The 18,871-nt window shown below is 51.2% G+C and overlaps 1 protein-coding gene across 2 annotated transcripts in view; it reads right to left on the reverse strand.

The window, feature by feature from the left end:
* RGS9 (regulator of G protein signaling 9) overlaps positions 1 to 18,871 on the reverse strand; it is a 63,030-nt gene that overhangs the window by 12,935 nt on the left and 31,224 nt on the right. For both annotated transcript variants that reach the window (XM_045986484.1, XM_045986483.1), the window contains exons 10-15: positions 12,826 to 12,855; positions 12,052 to 12,113; positions 9,901 to 10,014; positions 6,680 to 6,795; positions 3,079 to 3,166; positions 1,042 to 1,180 (exon numbers count right to left, since the gene is read on the reverse strand). In XM_045986484.1, coding sequence (XP_045842440.1) covers positions 1,042 to 1,180; positions 3,079 to 3,166; positions 6,680 to 6,795; positions 9,901 to 10,014; positions 12,052 to 12,113; positions 12,826 to 12,855 — 549 coding nt within the window. The remainder of the gene's footprint in view (positions 1 to 1,041; positions 1,181 to 3,078; positions 3,167 to 6,679; positions 6,796 to 9,900; positions 10,015 to 12,051; positions 12,114 to 12,825; positions 12,856 to 18,871) is intronic.

An 18,871-nucleotide genomic window follows, 5' to 3' on the forward strand; every position in this document is an offset into this window, starting at 1 on the left:
AAAAAAAAAAAGATGTATTTATTTATTTATTTGACAGGGAGTTAGAGAGAGAGAGAGAGAGGGAAAGCAGCGGGGAGGGCCAGAAGGAGAGGGAGAGAGAGAATCTCGAACAGACTCATCCTGAGCACAGAGCGGGGCTCGATCCCACGACCCTGAGGTCATGACCTGAGCCAAAATCAAGAGTCAGCTGCCCAACCTACTGAGCCACCCAGGGGCCCCTGAACAAAGTCTTATTATGACACCAATTAAGAACCCAACTGGACAACCTCTCTTAGGCCAATGCTGAGCCCCAAATTCTAATTTCTTAAGAAAGGAAGTGACTGACTTCTGTCTCAGCCTTCCCTTTCTTTTTTTTTTTTTTCAACAGTTTCCTAAAACTTCCCACCATGTTCACTTTTATTAATAACCCAGAAGGGCTACCTGAATTCCCACTGGGTTTTACCATCCTCACACCGAATTTGTCTCTTTCCCATACTAAATTGCCCCCAACCCCAACCCATGATACGTGCTTCGGGCTGGGGCCACCAGAACGGCCACTATCCCCTGGTAGAGACTAAGGTCAGCCTTGGGAGGCAGGCGGACACAGTTTGACTCCCGACTCCACCTCCAAGGAGACCCTGGACAAACCAGACTCTGGAGATGCAAGTCCTGCCTCATGGGTGGTCCCCGATACAAAGTCCCATGCTTTGCACCGTGACTGCTGCTCCCGAGTCCTCGGTAAATAAGACCTATTCCAGCAACGTCCTCACCACCCATGGCATGCGTGCCCAGACCACTGTCGCAGACTGACAGCCCATAAGGACACACACAGCATCTGCCAGTGGTCCCCCCTGTCCCCCAGATGCCAAGACTGGAAGCCCAGGGACGTTCCGGACCAATGGATGGGGGCAACAAGGCCATTGACCATCCTGCACCCCAACACCAGCCAAGCAGAAGCCACACGGTATCTTCCCCTGTTCCCATCTCCAAAGACTCTCCCAGGTGCCCGAGAAGGGAGGGGCCGCCCAGCCCCCCATGACCGTCCACGCAGAGCCCACCTACCTTCTTCATGAGCATGTAGATGTGAGTCTGCGCCGCATCTAACACATAGCGGTGAGGGTGTCTCAGCCCCTTGACGGTGATGTCCATGGTTTTGCCATCTATGTTTATCCACCGTCTTGCCCCTGGGGCCAAGAAGAGCCTGGAGCAGGGAGGAAGATGTTAGCTGGCAGCTCGACCGAGCTGGCAAATGAAAAGTTCACGGCTGCCTGGGCAGGAGGGAGGACCGTGACTCGGATCACCCGAAGGAAGCGGGTCACTGGCAATGAAAGCAGGCCAACACCAGCCATTAGAATAAAGAACCCAGTTTCCAACTTAACGCCTTTTGCCTTGTTGACAAGGATTTGGGGCCCACAGGGAACTAGGCCGTTCCAAGCAGGTGTTCCAGACCCTCTGCTCTCCCTTGGTTCAGCCTAAATGTATTCAGATTTATTTTTTTTTTAAGTAATCTCTGCGCCCAACGTGGAGCTGGAACTTGCTGGCCCCAGACCAAGAGCGGTATGTTCCGCTGAGCCAGCCAGGCGCTCTAGAGGTATTTAGAGCTGAACCTCACAGGCTGAGTTAGGAGGCAGCGCACAGTCCCAGCACCCGGAGGCTGGGTGGCCGGGGTGCCCTTGCCGACGGCCCCAGTGAGAACCCAAACTCAGCTGCACGGCTCTCCAACGTTTCCCATTCTGATTTGTTCGGCGTTAGAAATCCGGGAGTGATTTCCCACCCTCCGAAGCTGCACATTAAAATTTTGGAATTCAGATGACGATGACGTCATGGGGAAGCCTGGGGAGAAGCTGATAGAAAGGCGGAGGCTGCAAGGTGTTTTCTAGCGGACTTCTGTGTGTGTGGTGGTGGGCGAGGCCGTCAGGAACCACTGTTGGGAGCGTGGCTGTCCCAGGACCTTCCTGGAAGGACAGTCCCGCCGGCACCCCCACTTCTCCCTGGGGGCGGAGCCAGGGACATTCCTAAGAAAGGGCAAGAGCCTCCAAGTATGAGGAGCGAAACCTCAGCTCTTCCCTTCGGTGTTATCGGCGCCTTCCCAGAAGGTGCTGTGGTCCCTTCTGAGTCGGTCAGAAGGACAGACAGACACCAGAGGTCCAAAGTGGCAAGTGCTCAGAGGGGAAGGGCCCTCTGGCCTGCTGCCCGGAGCTCGATGCCACGGTCTGGGGGCTGCCAAGGGCCCTGCCCAGCCCAGCTCAGCGCTCGGGCTTTGAGAAACACGGTTACGTGTGTGGGTGTGAACTGAAGATGCTGGGCCCTTGGGGCCCAAGTCTGGCGTCCACCAGGACCGGTGCAGAGCAAAGGGCGTCCACTAGGACCAGTGCAGAGCGAAGGGCTGGCAGGGAGGCTCCCACAGCAAGACAAGGCCCACCCGGCTCAGCTCGGGAAGAGGGAGGGCACGCATCTCAACAGCCGGGCACTCAGCAGTGCGGGGGTCTCTGCCCCCCTCTTCTTCCTCCCCACCGGGCCATAAGAAGCAGGCCTGGCCTTGTGAACTGAAACCTCAGGTTCTTGGGTAACATGGAAGGCAATTTTGGGAAGAAGCAGGCCTGGAGCAGAACAGACTCACTGCTACACGGAGCTGTGGGGTCTAGAGCCATTCCATGCAAAATAAGAGAGGACCCACATTTGTACCCCAAGCTGGTGCACTGGGTACAGAGACTTGGGGAAGCTCCCTCCCGTTATGGTCTTCATTTCCCTAGATGGCTGGGGACGGGGGCGGGGGGTTCCCTACGCCACCTGTTCTCTCTCTCTCTCAAACATGCACGCATGCACCCCTCTCGGGACAAAGAAGGGGGGCTACTCAAAAACAAAGCATCACACAATAACTCGGGGCAGCCAGCTTGAACTCTTGAGCACAGTCCCCTTGGAGAGGGCAGTGACCTCACGCTCCTCCCAGACTTTCTTCCAAGGAGCCCCAAGCCTTAGTGGGGAGGTATCTATGGACAGCACGGCGGGTGGATTGGTCCCCCCCCAATTCCCTCTCAACCTCTAGCACAGCGGGGTGGCCCACGGGGATGCTCTCCCAACCATCCGATGAGTCCTCACTTGTAAATCTCCTCTGCTTTCTCCTTGACCTTGGATTGATCTCCGTACTTCAGATCTTCACAGGCTTCCCAGAATCCCAGATTCTCCCCTGCGTGGGGAGGAGGGGTCACGCAGAGGAAAGGCAGGCAGGAAACACGGCAGGAGAGGAGAAGAGTGAAGAAGAGAGCTGGGTCAGCGGAGGCCAAGTCAGTCCCCGCCGCCCAGGGAGCCTCTCCCGTCTGCAAAACTGGCCGGAGCAGGCTGTGAGGCTGGGCAGGACAGCCCTCAAGAGAAGGAGCCAGGTCTTACTTCCAGGGCCCAGGAGAACGTTGTTAACCCACAACCGCCCCACAGGTGGTCTCTGCAGTGAAGCAGACTGGAGTGCACAACTTGTGCAGCCGTACGCGGCGACCGTGCCCACTGGCCTTTCCCAGGCGACGCACAGGTCGGAGCTCACAGCAGCCCCCTTGGACTGCCCCAGCCTTTCCTGCCCTGGAGTTTGGCTGGAGCAAAGCCTGCTTGAACCAGTGAGCCTGGGACCCGCTTGTGAACAAGTCCCGAGAGGCTTTCTTCATAAAGGCTACTGTTCACTGTGCCCACGTTCAGCGACTGCACGGGACGGCTGCCCACTTTGTGGGCATAGACCACCCCACCTGGCAGCCCCCCACAGGGCAGAGTCCAGCCAGAGGTCCTCAGAGAGAGGACCTCAGGGAAGGACTTCACAGAGGGTCACCTGAGCCACAGAGACTCAGCTCCTCAGGGCCCAGGAGGCAACCCAGTCTCCTCCTGAGCCCTCCCTTCCTTTCAACTTCCAACTCCCTACTCAGCTCTCCAGGCACCCACAGGGGGTGTGAGCACTGGGGTACGATCATCCCAGGTGGTCGTTTTTGCCTGAGAAAGTAAAGACAATCATACCAGTAGGAGAGCAAGTGGCTGTGTGTGTGTGAGTGTGTGTGTGTGTGTGTGCAATTATGTACTGTGTGCATGTGTGTTTTGTACATGCGTGTGCCCGCATGTATATTGTGGCACGCTGTGGGGATCCCCCGCCACTTTTCATAGCATTTGCCAGAAAGCTCCCAGGTGTGTCAGAATGGAAAAAGCAGCACAATTCTCAACTAGTGGACGTCTGTCCCACAACTCTAGAGAGGTCCTTCCTCTTCAACATGAGCTTCGGGGTGTTCCTAGGCCTGAGGTCACGGGCATAACAAGACAAGCCAGCGATGCTTTTAAAATGACGTCCAGTCAGTGTCATGTCAAGTGCTGCGTAGACCTCCTTATCCAGGCAAAAGACAAGCTGTTGCTTAAGGTTAAAATGAAACGAGCAGCTATTCACGGCAGCCAAAGGTGGAAGCAAAAATGTCCATCGGTCAATGAACGGATGAACGCGGCACAGACGTACAGGGCCATACGATTCAGCCTTAAACGGGAATAAAATGCGAACGCAGGCGACGATATAGATGAACCTTGAAGGCGTTACGCTAGGAGAAATAAGCCAGTCCAAAGGGACAAAACGACATATGATATATGATACGATTCCCCTTCTGCAAGGTACCAAACATAGAGAAATTCATGGAGACAGAAAGGAGAATGGTGGTCGCTGGGAGCTGGTGGGGGCGGGGGGAGAGGGAATGGGGGAAATTAGTGCTTCACGGCGACAGAGTTTCCTTCAGGGAAGAGAAAAGGTTCTGGAGATGGACGGTGGTGATCGGAGCGCAACAACGTCAGTGTACCGACTGCCACCGAACCACACATTTAAAAAACGGCTAAAATGATACATTTTATGTGATGACTCTTTATTGCCATAAAATAAACGAGCACACAAAAAGGTGTGCGTGAATGTGCAAAGCAGCGTTAGTCATTCTAGCCCTTCTAAACCCAGAAGGCCACCGAAGGATGAATGGATCAACGAAACGTGGTCTACCCATACAATGGGATATTATTTGGTCATAAAAAGGAAGGAAACACTCTTAAGAGGGATGAACCCTGGAACACTATGTTGTGTGAAAGAAGACAAAAAGCCACACATCGCATGATTCCATGTATGTGAAATGTCCAGAATGGGCATATCCATGAAGACAGACAATAAATTATTCGTGGTCACCCAGGTGGGGGAGAGGGAGGTGGGGGGAGGGGCAGACAGAGGAAGAGTGTGGAAGAGGGAATGACTTTTAATGGGTAAGGGGTTTCTTTGTGAGGTGGTAAAAATGTTCTGCAATTATACAGTGATGACGGTTGTGCAGCTTTGTGAATATACGAAAAACCCCGGAACTGCAGCCTTTGAAAGGATTACGGCGTGGGAATTACATGGTACATGTGTTTATGGTATGAGTAGATCTCCGTGTTTTTTTAATGTCATTTAAATGAGAAAACTCATGATTCATCTCCCCTGCTTACCCCTGAGGCCTCGGGAATCTCTCCCAGAGATCACTATAAATGCTATTTTAATAACACAGGGATTTCTTTTCAAAGGATTCTCACTGTTAACCAAGAACGGGGTTGGTTGTGGGGGGCGGAAAATAAGCCCACGGTGCACTTTGTCATGTTGCCACTAGATGGCACCCTATCCCCTTCCTCTGGAGTTGCTTCCGGGGCCCCGGGGCCCCAGCTAAAAGCACTTGCCTTTCCCATCATCTATTCTGGGTTTTATCCTATCATGGCAATTAGGCTTGATTAGAGAGAAGGATTGTCAGGAATCCGTATTATGATGTAATGCGCTGCATCAGGCAGTCGAACAGGCGAATGGCACGTCCCCTGGGATTAGTTCCAGGCGCAGCCCATAGACAAATGGGTCTTGGGAGCAAGCAGCTGAGAATGGAGATTAAATATGATGATACCCAGCAGGCTGGGGAGTCAGTAAGCAAGTGATCAAACCCCATAAAAACACACCTTCCAGCAGAGGGTCTTGATCTTCCCAGGTGGTTCTCAGGTAGTGTATTTAAGAGGTTACGGGTGCCTCCCTACCATGCTGAGACACCCCGAGATGGAGTATAAAACGGGGCCCTGCCTGTCCCCCGAGACCGGCCCCCGTACATGGGCAGCAGAGCGGGGGCTGAGACCGTGGTTCTCAATCACAGCCACGTGGGAGAATCACCTGGGGAGTTCTCAGACCTGTGGGTATCCCAACCCAAACCAATGTAAAAGGAGCATCTGGAGAAGGGATCCGGCAGGTGTGTTTTTAAAACTCCCCCAGGTGAATCGAACGTACAGCCTGGGCAGAGAAGCAGGGAGCTGAAGGAAACCAGGCCGCCAGACAAAAAGGGAAATCTCGCTTTTCCGCTTCCCTTCTGGCCAGGGTCCCCCCACGAGCTGCGCTTAGCGGCAGGGGATGCGGGGACTCTTGGACCGGTGACCCCAGAATCAGCGCGAGGAGGTGGGAACAGCAAGAGGGGACGGAGCCCTCGCGTTTGGGAGGCGCGCTGCGTGGATTTCGTCAGCAGCGTCAATCCCCCCCCCTCGGCTGGGGGGCCCTCTTGGAACGGATGGAAAGGACACGTCCAAGAAGGGTGCACAGCAGCAGAGCTGGGAACACATCGACTGAGAAATCCTCGAAACCCTACGCCAGATGTGACGGGAGTGTTCCTAAAAGTAAAAAAAACGGCATTAAAAAAATCAAAAGACCCACCACTGAATTCTTTCTTGAGAAAGTACTGGAAGCTCTGCCGGCCCTTGGGGTCTCGGATCAGCTCACTGAAGTTGAAAGCCCATCTTTCCACTCGCATCTTGGTTGGGATTTCCACCCTGCAAGGATGATGGTTTGTAAGTGCACCAGAGGCACTTACAGGAGTGAGGCAGGGCCCCCACCAAGCTCACACAACCCAGGGCTCAGCCCGATCCTTCCCCCCTCAACCCCCGCACAAACCACAATCCAAGTAACCAGGCGCTAAGAACATGCAGCCTCACAGGAGCCCCCTGGAGCTCCTGTGGGAAGCTGGTACCCAGAGGAGAGAAGGATGCCCACAGCGCCAGCCTCACACTCCCGCCCGCTCCCTTCTTCAGGGCAAAGGAACACAGATGCCCCCTCTGAGCCCCGTGGAGACTGGCCAGCAGCGGGTCAGTCAGGCTGCCACACCAGACCAGAAGATTCCAGAACGGCCCCGGTGATAGGTGCTGTGGCTACTGCCTCCCCACCCCATGCCCCTTCACCACGGAGCACAGGGGCATCTAGAAGGAGTCGATGATTCTTCCCATACCTGCCCTCAGGCCCCAAGCCCCAGGCAGACCCTTCTGGCACCCATGCACCCTCCCCCAGAGCCCCCGCCTAGATGCAAGTCCCATACCACTTCCATGTTTGGGAAGGTCTCGCTGCTCCCAGCTAGGACATTGGAAACAGCTGGCTGAGGTCTAACATTCCAGAAAATGAGGAAGCCTTGGCTTTTCTCCTGTTCCTTAGGAAACTCTCCAGAGCCTAACACAGCGCCTTGGAAACAAAGGTTTCCAAGTCTACGACACCACCCGTCCCATCGAGGTAGCCGCTAGAACCGTGACCAGCTGCCATTCACGGCATCCCAATCAGCCAAGCAGGTTCGTGCTTCCTCCGACAGCAGCGTGAAAACAGTAACAACACTGTCCTAACATTAAGAGTCACCATTCACAGAGGGCCACCTCCTGGGAGGCCCCGCGCTCTACACACACATCCTCAGGTCAGAACGCTGTGAGCCGCCAGTTGTCATCCCCGTGTTCCCGCTGAGAAGACCGAGTTTCACCCGAGAAGCGGACCCAACAACGAAACAAAGACAAACAGTGGTGTGCCAACTTCAGCACGAGTCAGAATGGCCTGGGAGATTCATAAAAGCACAGGCTGCCGGGAGCTATCCCTTGAGTTTCAGGTTCACAGGGGTCGGTAGGGCCCAGGGATTTGCATTTCTAGCAAGCTCCCCGTGATGCTGCCACTGCTGGTCCAGGGACCACCCTGGGCGCCGCTGTGGCCAACCGGTGTTAGGAATCCCAGCTGTTCGTTAAGGTCCATGGGAACTTTGGAAAACCACTGCTGCGGACCAGAAGGCAGCCCAGGCCAGTTAAGAGGCTCTGGGGGTCAGGACTAGACATTGATAATTTGTTTGGTTTTTGCTTTTAAGGCTCCCAGGTGGTTTTAACACAGCTTTAAGGTCTCAGCCATTCAGAACAAGGCTTCCTGTTTCCAGGGGGGCGCTTGGCTTCACCCTGTAGCACCCTCTGACAGACGGTTCCTACACAAAACATCGCCCCCGTTCTTCTCCCCAGCAAATCTCTGCCTCACCCCTCAATACCATATTCTCCCTTTCATTTAAAACTGGGCAGTTCTCCACATCTCCGTCCCAAGTCCTCCCGGGACAACACTTTTCCCAGTGAGGCGGCTCTGCCTTCTCCTCCACGGAGAGCCAAATTCTGCACAAGGAGATTTGGGTCACTCCTCTGCCCTGACACGCTGGGAGGCTGGCGTAGGCTCCAGAACACCACCCTCAAAACTAGAGCCCCCAGAGCGGGAGGGAAGCCTCTCTAGAAGGTGGTTCTCAAGTCTCCGGCTCCGTAGGGGACACTAGTAGAGAGGTGACCCCAAACTCTAGATGAGAGCCCTCCTTAACCACCAGCGGCCCATAGCAGGCCAAGAGGAATGGGTAGAAGGGTTCCCCAAGCTATGGGGAAACTAGGCCTCTTGACTTGGCCGGATCTTTGCTACCTGCATGTTCCTCATGCCTTCATGGCAACGACCTTGGTGGTGACCTATACTGTGGTACACACCTGATGCTCTCGATCTTTCCCATCACCCCACCTGTCTTCTCCGCTTCTACCGGCCCCTTCCCTCCTCCCCTCCTCCTCTATCTTTCCCTCAGATGTGACTGTACTTCTCTTCTTCCTTCATTGGCTTACGCTCTACCCTTCTGCATTTCTGCCTTTGTCAGGAGCCATAACGGTTTAGAATTCACAAACAGAGCAAAGGCGCGAGTGGTACAGTCAACAAGGCAGGTGTGGAGCCCTGCCCTCCAGGCACTTATTTTTTCTCTAGTTAGAGATTAAAAATGCAAAGCCATAGGGGTGCCTGGGTGGGTCAGTTGGTGAAGCGTCTGCCTTCGGTTAAGGTCATTACCCCAGGGTCCTGGGATGGAGCCCTGCATCAGGCTCCCTGCTCAGTGGGAAGCCTGCTTCTCCCTCTCCCACTCCCCCTGCTTGTGTTCCCTCTCTCGCTGTCTCTCTCTCTCTCAAATAAATAAATAAATAATCTTTAAAAAAAAAAAAAGTAAAGCCATAAACATGATTGTTTTTCTTTTCAGAACCAATATATTGTTATTATAAAGTTTCCACCTAGTCCATATTTTCCACTATCAGGTACACACCCAAGAGAAATGGACACATATGTCCACATAGAAACCTGGACACAAATGTTCACAGCAGCATTATTCATGACAGCTAAAAGACAGACAACCCAAATGTCCATTAACTGATGAATGGATTTAAAAAAAAAAGCCTATCTCCTTACAGTGACTATCACTCAGCCATAAATAAGGAGGGAGTACTAAACCAGTACCCCACACAGATGAGCCCCGAGAGCATTATGCTCAGTGGAAAAAAGCTAATCACAAAAGACCACACAGTATATGAATCCATTTATACGAAATGGCCAAGGTCAGCAAAGGCACAGAGACAGGAAGTAGTTTTGGGGTTGCCTAGGACTGGTGGGGTTTGGAGTGGGGGAGGGGTTCTTATTTAGGTGAAATGTTTTAAAATTAACTGTGGCAATGGTTGCACGACCCCAGGAATATAGTAGAAACCACGGAATCGCACACTTCAACTGGGTGAGTTGTACGGCACGTGAATTATAACTCAAAAAGCCATTTTTTTAAAAACACCAATATATCTGATACATACAATTTGGCATTTAAGTCCCAGAACTGGGTGTCATCTGTTATCCAAGGATTGCTGGGGAGGCAGCCTGACATGATGGCGTCATTGGACAGAAACTGCTCACTGTATTTGACGATCCTGAAAAGCAAATGGAAAATGATTTCCTAGAAGTTCAACACCCAGGAGACGAAATCAATACTCAGGTTGATTGACCGGTCTGTCCTCTTTTCTCTTGATCGATTTTGTTACATATTTATTATTGCCTTCTTAGAAAAAGGCTCGAATAGCCCTCGGGATTGGCAGGTGTTTGACGGGACCTGTCCCTGTTCTACTTGTGACATGAAAGATCGTCTTCCCAGCCAATCCCTTTGCAATTTCTCTACTGCACCTATTCCATTAAAATAAGCCCTCCTTTAAAAAAAAAAAAAAAAAAGAAAGAAAGAAAGAAAAAAAAAAGCCCTCCTTATATATTGGATCAGGAGTCCATTAAAATAAGCCCTCTTTTTATATGGGATCAGGAGTCTTCCAAATTCAAAGCCAACTCCATTTGCATGGCGCCATCTTGGAAGCACGAGGTCTTCTGAGATTCTGTTGTCACATTCCACCCTTTGTCAGGAGATCGCCCAAATCTGGGAACTTAGATTCGTCCTTCAGAGCCTGTGGTCTCACTGAGGTGTATTCACACATTCACAAATGTGAGCAAGAGCTAAAGCCTTCTTCATGAGGTAGACCTTCCCAGACAGCACATTTCCTGGTGTGTGGGCAGTCTGGAAAACCTGCTGTGCCTTCACTTCTTCGGTGGGCCCTGCATCCATGGTGTACCTGTGAGACACCTGCTACGACGTCTGCCCACAGCCAGGAGATTTTGATAGAACAGAACCCGTGCCCCAGAGATGTCCCAGAGCATTAGGTTTTTAGTTCTGTGCAAAACTCAAGCCCCTTGGCTTCATTTCTCCCAAGACCCTCTCCTTTCTCAGCAAGACATTTACAGGGGAGCAACTGAAGGGAAGAAAAAAAGAAAACTGGTCCACCGGTCCAACCACAAGTGATGTCGAATTCTGGTAATGAAGCACTAAAACAGATAAAAATTGGAAACCAGGTATAAGGAGTATCCGATAGCCTTTGAGTCTCCTTCAACGCGCTTTCTGGTTGGTTTCATTAAATTGGGTTTCTGGAACATCATGGCAGGTGGTTTTTACTTTATCATATAGCAATGATTATCGTTATGACCTAAAGCTGAGTGTCCACTGGGTATGTGGTTACAGTCTCCTTTGTGACCAACGGAGCCCAGCAGGTGCAGACAGAAGTGGTTGAAAAATGTGGGGGAGGTCAGGGCACGTTTTCTCGGGTGGTATGTTTGCAGACAAGGGATTTGGAAAAATGTAAAAAAGGTATCTGAAGATTTTTATAGGAGCCTAACCCTTAGCCCTACCAGAAGAAAGGCACTGGGCAAAATACAACATCTTCCATCTTGATCAGCACCATGACTCGAGTCTCAGTCACGATAAATGATTAGTCAGGCTGTGCTCCTCCAGAAACAAGCCAAGTCCATTTTCGCGTGTGCAGGAAAAGCTTAGAGTTAGCAAGGTGGTCCTAAAATGAATTCCACCCTTTAAAAAGATAACTGCTTACATGGGGGGGGCTCTAAATCCTTTTGGGTCTCCCCAGTAATATCATATGGGGGACTAGCACAAGGTACCTTCAATGTTCAAGAAGTCAAATGTGAATTTCCAATTTATCGTAACTGGATTTTAAATCAAAGATTAACATTGGACATTCAATAGTACACTGAACCAGTAAACGCAGCCTACGGATCTCTAATTCATTAGAGTGGGGACTGATAGGAACACAGACAGGTTTGGATCCCCCACAGGGCCCGGTCAATGAACTTCCAATTCTTCCCACCATCTCCATCCACACAGCAGTGCTTTCCAAGAGAAACGAGGCTTATATAAAACCTCACCCATCCCTGATTTGCCCAACCCAAGATGACACCTGGACACACGCCGACTGAGGAGCAAGGAATTGAACCCTTGGAAGACTGGTTCCGTCCCTCAGAGTTCCTGAGGAACTTGTGCCAGCCCATGACTGCTCAAGTTTGCCTGAAAACAGAAAGTTCTCCTCTTGTCTACCTCTTGTTCCAACCTCAGCAAGAACAACAAATTAGGGACATACCCTCCAAGGGACACTGAAGACTTCACGGTGGACCTCATTAAGGCCTGTTGGTAATACATGATCTGGAAGAGACACAGCGGTTAGAGGACGCCCCACTTCCCCGCCCCCCAGTGTTGCTAACACTGGCCCTTACATGTGGCCTCCAGAACCGGAAGCCACCTCCCTGCCATCCCGTCCCCTCAAGCCAACCCCCGTGGTATGAAGAGGGCACAGGTCCACAGTAGAGAGGTGGCCCCAAACTCCAAATGAGGGGCCTCAATAGCCCATCACGCGTCAGTCCAGGAAAAGGCACCAACCGGAAATACAAAAGGTCCTAAGGAGCATCACACCGAGACAGGGAGTGGGACGGATGCTTGGCTTTCCGCTCAGGGTCCTCTGGCTCACAGAGCAGGGCTAACCTCAAGAGCTGCCTTGGGCCCTGGACACAAGATTTGCCGCAATAGGTAGTGTGCCTATTCAGAGAGATTCTGAACGGCCCTGTCACTGTAGGAGCGGGGCCTACAGTGGGGAGTGGGATGGGGAGGCAGCCGCTGTGACAGCCAGCCCACGTCCCTCAGATCTGGGCCTTCTGGTGGTGTTTCATATCCTGAGCCTCGGCACCGATCCATTTAGATCTTACAAAAGATGCTTTGTTGTTCTGTGTGGTCCATTAATTTAGAAATAATTGAACATGGCTTTTCATTTCATTACTGAGGGCAGAGCACAAAGCCAAAATACATGTAATTTGTTGGAGGACTGAAAATCAAACTTCCCTGGGACCGAGAAACTAATTACCTCTTTCCTGACAGCAGTGATTGTTTGTTTCTGTAAAAACAAAGAAGCAAAAACCATTAAACAGATGCCATTAAGTCACTGCAGTTCAAATACCCATTTGAGAAATGAAAATCTTTGTCCATGAAAAAAACAGTTTTTCACCTTTTCTTACTTAAAAGACAGGATTTCCCACGACCCCCACCACTGGAGAATAAATTCACTAAGGCTCGGATGAGGGGAGGCGTATGATTTACTACTGTAACTGTACGCTGTTCCCCCAAAAGCCAAGTTGAATTCAAGACTATGTCTTGGATTGGTCCCGATCTACAAGAGTGCCTACAGAGCCATCCTGAACGGAACGAGACACACAGATGGGGAGACAAGTAGGCAGCTAGAATGTTTGTTTCTTTCCTCCCAGGAGAGAGCTCTGCATGAGTGGTGAGATCCACTCCTTGGGTATTCATAACAACTTGACCAATGCAAATTGGGGCGAGGGGTAGAAAAAGCCACAATGCCAAGCATAAAGCACACTATTTAAAAAACTGAGACCAGCGTCCACCAGAAGCTAAGTCCCAGAGGAGAGCTGTATCCATGTATATCCATGTGATATCCACATATCAGGAAGGTCCTATCCTCTTGTTGAAGCAGCCGGAGCAGGTTCATGCCTGGGGTGAGCGACAGGGCACCCTCTCTCTGGGTTTTTTGCAATATAGCAGAGAAAAGCTGACTCTCCAAGGAGACTTCGTTTATAGGTTCTTAGAAGCTCCTGGAAACCATTCATACCTGTCTCCTGCTAAAATTCTCTATAACCTGACGTGCTTCCTTACCATCACTTTTCTGAGCTGTGTAGCTCCCAGAATTTGGGCACAGTTGGTGATTGTAGTTTCGGTTTTTCTTGGTTTGGCTGCTTGGTGCTGACTCTCATACTTTAAATCGATCATCTTCGCTCCTGGCCGTCAGCATCCAAGCAGCTTAATACAACCAGATCTCCACTGGGAAGGGAATCAGGAGCCCAGGGAGGACACTATTTCTCTTAGCCTGTTAGCAAAATAAGTACTGGCCCATGAGCCCATTGACAGGGAATGGAGGAGAGTTTGATCTCTCCTTTCCATACGTATCTCTCTTTTCTAACCCATGTGGGGGTTCACTTTGCTTCACTGGATTGCTTTTATGTAATTGCTTTTCATAGGAAATCCTTTTTCCTGGGTGGGGGGAGTAGGGAAAGCTATCTCGGAAAATTAATGGTAAGTCTCTGGTCTTGGGCTCACATGCACCCTGACTTCTTCCTTCAGAGTACTTACCCACAGCTGTAATTAAATATTTGTCTGTGTCATTCTGTTTCATACACGTATCACCCGCTGAGCAGGGTGACCATGCCTGCCCCTAGCATAATTTTGGGTGCACAGTAGATGCTCAAAAAACCTCAGGTAAATGATGACTGCCATGTGCTTGGAAGCCTAGAAAAATGGAGAGGTAGTCTAATCACAGAATACTTTTCCAACTCAACAGTTGAAGACATTCCCCGGATGGTCCATATTTGGGCAATGACACAGATTTTCTGTCTCCATTGTCTCTTAACATAAGGCACTATTTGAGAAGACTCACATTTCAGGAAGAAAAGGACCCTGGGACCAGAGTGACTTTGCATTCAAATCTCATGCAATCAGGCTCTCTTGCTAGAGAGTGCTCGAGTGGATTAAGAATCCTACCTACTGGTCTACACCTTCTGTTCAAGCGGATGCTGGACCTCTGTCTAAAATAGGAACCACTTAGCAATGAGTGCAAAGCAATTTATACCTCTCTGATCCCTTGCAAAGTTTAGGGGAGGGCAGTTTTCTTAGTCTGATTTCCAGCTGGTGATACCGAGCCACTGAGATGTTACAGGCAACTTTCTCCCTACCTCCTTGTCAGTAACTGGTTGAGCCAGGATTCAAACCTCGATTTTCTGTTTGCAAAGCTGAGGAGTGACCCGCAAGCCTCAGAAAAGAGCCTACTCTCTTCACCAGTTCCTTCTCTGCCTTAAAGCCACGGGTGCTGCCCTCAGTCCAGCCATGTCGTTTAAAATTAAAGCAAAAGGAGAGCCAAAGACCCAATCACAGGATGCAACAGAAAGACAGGAAATACTCCTTCATCAACACTGATGACAGAAAAACAAACTCCCAGCTCTAAGAGAAATGAGATCTGGGGGTCGGACACACAGCACAGTGACTTTGATGAACAAAACTGTTGATAGACTCGGAAGCGGTTAAAGAGAGTAGATCTGAAATGTCATCAGCACACACAAGAATCTTCCTTCTGCGAAGGTGTGGAGGCGTGGACTAACCTTATTGCGGTGATCATTTTACAAAATACGCATAGCTCTCATGATCGCACTGTGCACCTTAAATTTATATTTATATAAATGTAAATTATATGTTGACCTCTCAAGAAGGCTAAGGAAGAGAAAATACTAACAATGGTGATGATCACAATCATATTAGACCTGGGTTCAGCAGCCAGAGGGCACAAACACCCTCCTGCCAAGTGCCCAGGAGCCCAGATCAAACCTCCTGCAGGCTCGGGGCTCCTGAGTGGACCAACAGAGACAAAATGAGCCAGATTCTCAGTCCGCCTGACCTTCCCTGGGCCCCGAGGCAAGCTGTCCCTGCAAGTCAACCACAATCACGTGCACTCAGTCATCTCCCCTTTACCTGGCATGGCCTGGCTTTCAGCCTAATATGGGTCTTGGGCCATGATCTCAGTCTCCGGTGTGTTTAAATGTCGAATATTTTAATTCACTTTATTTGATTGCATTACCCCACAAGGGCTTCTGCTTTGGTGGTGCGGTTTGCTGACTGTTTTCGGGTTCCTGGGATTACCAGCCACCCTCTGGGAGTGGGACAGCAGTGGCTTCGGTGGAATCCAAGGCTTCCCCACCTCTACCTTGGATTTCCCACATAGATTTTACTGCTTTCTAGCTGTAAAAATAGCTTTCCTTGGGATCAGCTTCCTCTAGACTGACATACAGGGCATCTCTGTCCTGTTAGGGGTGTGTGGACATAGGGATGCTACAGGAGAGGGTCCCAGACTTTTCTAAAAGACAGAGAAGGAATGGGATTGGGGAGGGGAGGGACAGCTTAAGAAAGAGAACAGACTTCCAGATGGGGCCCAGGTCAAATTCCTGCTTCTGTCACTTACTGGCTCCTTGACTTTAAATGAGTTATTTAGCTGTCAAAGCCTCTTTCCTCATTTGTAAAAGGGGATCAGAAAAGGGGGAGGGCATTAAATGAGATAATACGCAGAGGGGACGGGCACAGAGCAGAGGCTCCACAGACAGCAGCCACGGAGTAGGGTTCATGCACTGCTGCCAAGAGTAGGTACAGTGCGGTGTAGACCCCCAACTCCAAGACAAAACCCAGGACACCCCTGCAATTTGGGAGACATTCGTACACTAAAGAAGCTATTCGTCGTTTATCTGATAATCAAATTCAACTGAGCATCCAGTATTTGTATTTGATAAATCTGGTAAACCTGCCCATGTTATTATTACTTAGCCAAAGGCCATAAAAAAGACATAAAGTGGAGTTATTAAGAATGCACACACACACGTGTGCGCCCATTTCTAAGCAATTCAAAGACAACCGCTTCATGACAATGTAAGAAATAAACATTTTTTTCCTCCTTGTAATTCACGCACAAGCTCCCTCCCTTCTTGGCAGGTGGCCCTCCTGGAGGGAAGTCATGGCTTTATTCCTCATCCGAGGGACACACTTTGCTGCCATAAGATATTCTGCCTAAGGACTGGTCAAATGCTATGCATTCTTGGAATTCTAACTTATTTGTTTCCCCTTGTGGAGTTACCCAAATAGGGACACCTCTAGAGCCTGTTTACACAGCTGTGTGGGGGGTTTGTTGGCCTCCCAACCCAGGGGGGCGGGCTGCAGACAATCACGACAGGTGGAAGGGGTCAGTGGGACCATGCCCTGGGAGACCCTGAGGCCACCGCAGACGGGGGTGTGGAAGCGAGGAGGAGGGACAAGCAAGGACCCTGGGACCAGGCAGCCAGGCAGGAATATATGGGGAAACAGAGGCGAGGGGTTGGGCTAGTCACAGAGTGAGACTCAAGATGGAGACAACCATGAGGAATGGGGGAAAGTAGGCATTGAGAGCAGAGAGGGGGTCAAAAGTCAGAAACCAGGAGGTCTGGGGACTGATGGGGTTAATGCAAAGCAGATAAGAGATGGGAGGCAGCTCCCTGCCCAAAGGCTCAAGAATTTGAGGTTGCAATCACCTGAGGTTGTCTGTCCTGCTGTGAGCTTCCTGATCCAGGTGGAGGCAGGACAGACTGCATAATTTGCAGGGCCTGGTGCAAAACGCACCTGCAGGACCCCTCGTCCAAAGAAAGCATTAAGAATTTTAAGGCGGTGCCAGGCGAAATGAACCCAAGCGCAGAGCCCTACTGAGTGTGGAACTGTGGCCCAGTGCCCAGGTCATCCCCCCATGATAGTGACCCTGGGTGCACACTGGAAAGGTGTGGTTGGGGTGGGGGAGGGTGGGGAGGGATAGTGAGATCAGAAAAGAGCAAGAGCCACAGACCTGGGAAGTCATGGAGCCAGTAAGTGACAGAACCAGGAATTTGACCTGGGCCCCATCCAGAAGTCCGTTCTCTTTCCTAAGCCATCCCTCTTCTCCCCAATCCCATTCCCCCTCTGTCCTTTAGACAAGTCCAGGACCCTCTCCTGCACCATCCCAGAAATGACCTCACAGCATGGCGACTGTTGGGATAATGACAGCTACTGTCCACGGAGTGCCTCTACATGTTGGACACCATTGCAGACACTTTGCATAAATGACCTCATTTAGTCCTCTGAGGAAGGAGCTACTGTTATTCCCATTTTGTGGATAAGGAAACTTAAGGCTTTGAATAACTCAAGAGCTTGTCCAACATCACACGTCCAGGGAGTGGCTGAGCTGGGACTCACGGTGAGGCCAAACTTTCTTCAGCACACCACACTGGGTGGGCCTCATCACAAAATGACTACGGTCACCCTATCTGGGTCAAGAGAGGAAGGGCCAGCCCTGGGCATACCACCTCCCATGGCCAGGCTAGTGCCCAGCCGCCATTTTGTCTCCTCAGGGAAGTAAAAGGAAGATGGAAGATGGGGGGCTGTGTGTGCCCCAAGGCAAGGGAATTGAGAGAGAACACACTCTCTGGGTGTGGCCCGGGACCAGCTCCTCCCAGGCTGGGCGGCCACACCAACCAGCAGCCACCAGCCTGCAGAGGTGGGTCGCCTGGAGCCCCAGGACACCACCAACCGAACAGCCTCTTTCTTAGGCTTGCTGGTGTTCGTTTCTTTTGGGTTATTTGCCTCCATTTAAGGAAAACAGGCAGCTTTTCAAGAATTTGCTAATTCTCAGAAATGGCCTCTCTTCAAACCAGGAATGAGACCCCTTCTCTGGAATGAGACAAATCCAGAACCCCTGCATGCCCAAGGCCTCACAGAGACACCTCACATTCTCTCGACCCTCTCCCCCTCAGAGCAGATAAGCCGGGGAGAACGGAGGACACTTAATCCGTCGGTGGGAAACGCTGCCAACACATCAAACATGGCACCAGCCTCCGTCCCCCCAGTGGCTGGGCCCAACACACACTGGGGCTGGCGGGGCAGGACAGGCCCCACTCGCATGAGAATTACAGTTCTTTATTCTTCGGAATATTCCAGAGCAGCCCGAGTGCAGACAGGAGAAAGAGAGCTGGTGAGAGAGAGAGAGAGAGAAAGGAAGGGTAAACAAAGGGTACACTCCCCCGGGTCAAACACAGCTGCAGGAGGGACAGCCCCCAGCCTCACACACTGTCTGGGGCTCTGACTCGGGGCCACAGTATCGCCGGCATCTAGCAAGGAGTAGGTAGAAAGTGCCAGAAGGTAAGCTCTTCTCTCAGCCTGACTGCCCGTGAGCCTAACGATGCTTCTAGTGAGAAGGGGTCTGGCCAGGCTTCTTGGAAGCTACCCCCCCCCAAATAGCATGGAGGAGAGAGCACCTCAGCTCCTTGGCTGTCCTGCCAGAGCTGGAGGGTAAGGCCCCCTGC

This window comes from Meles meles, chromosome 18, assembly GCF_922984935.1.
Source record: "Meles meles chromosome 18, mMelMel3.1 paternal haplotype, whole genome shotgun sequence".
Lineage (NCBI taxonomy): Eukaryota > Metazoa > Chordata > Mammalia > Carnivora > Mustelidae > Meles > Meles meles.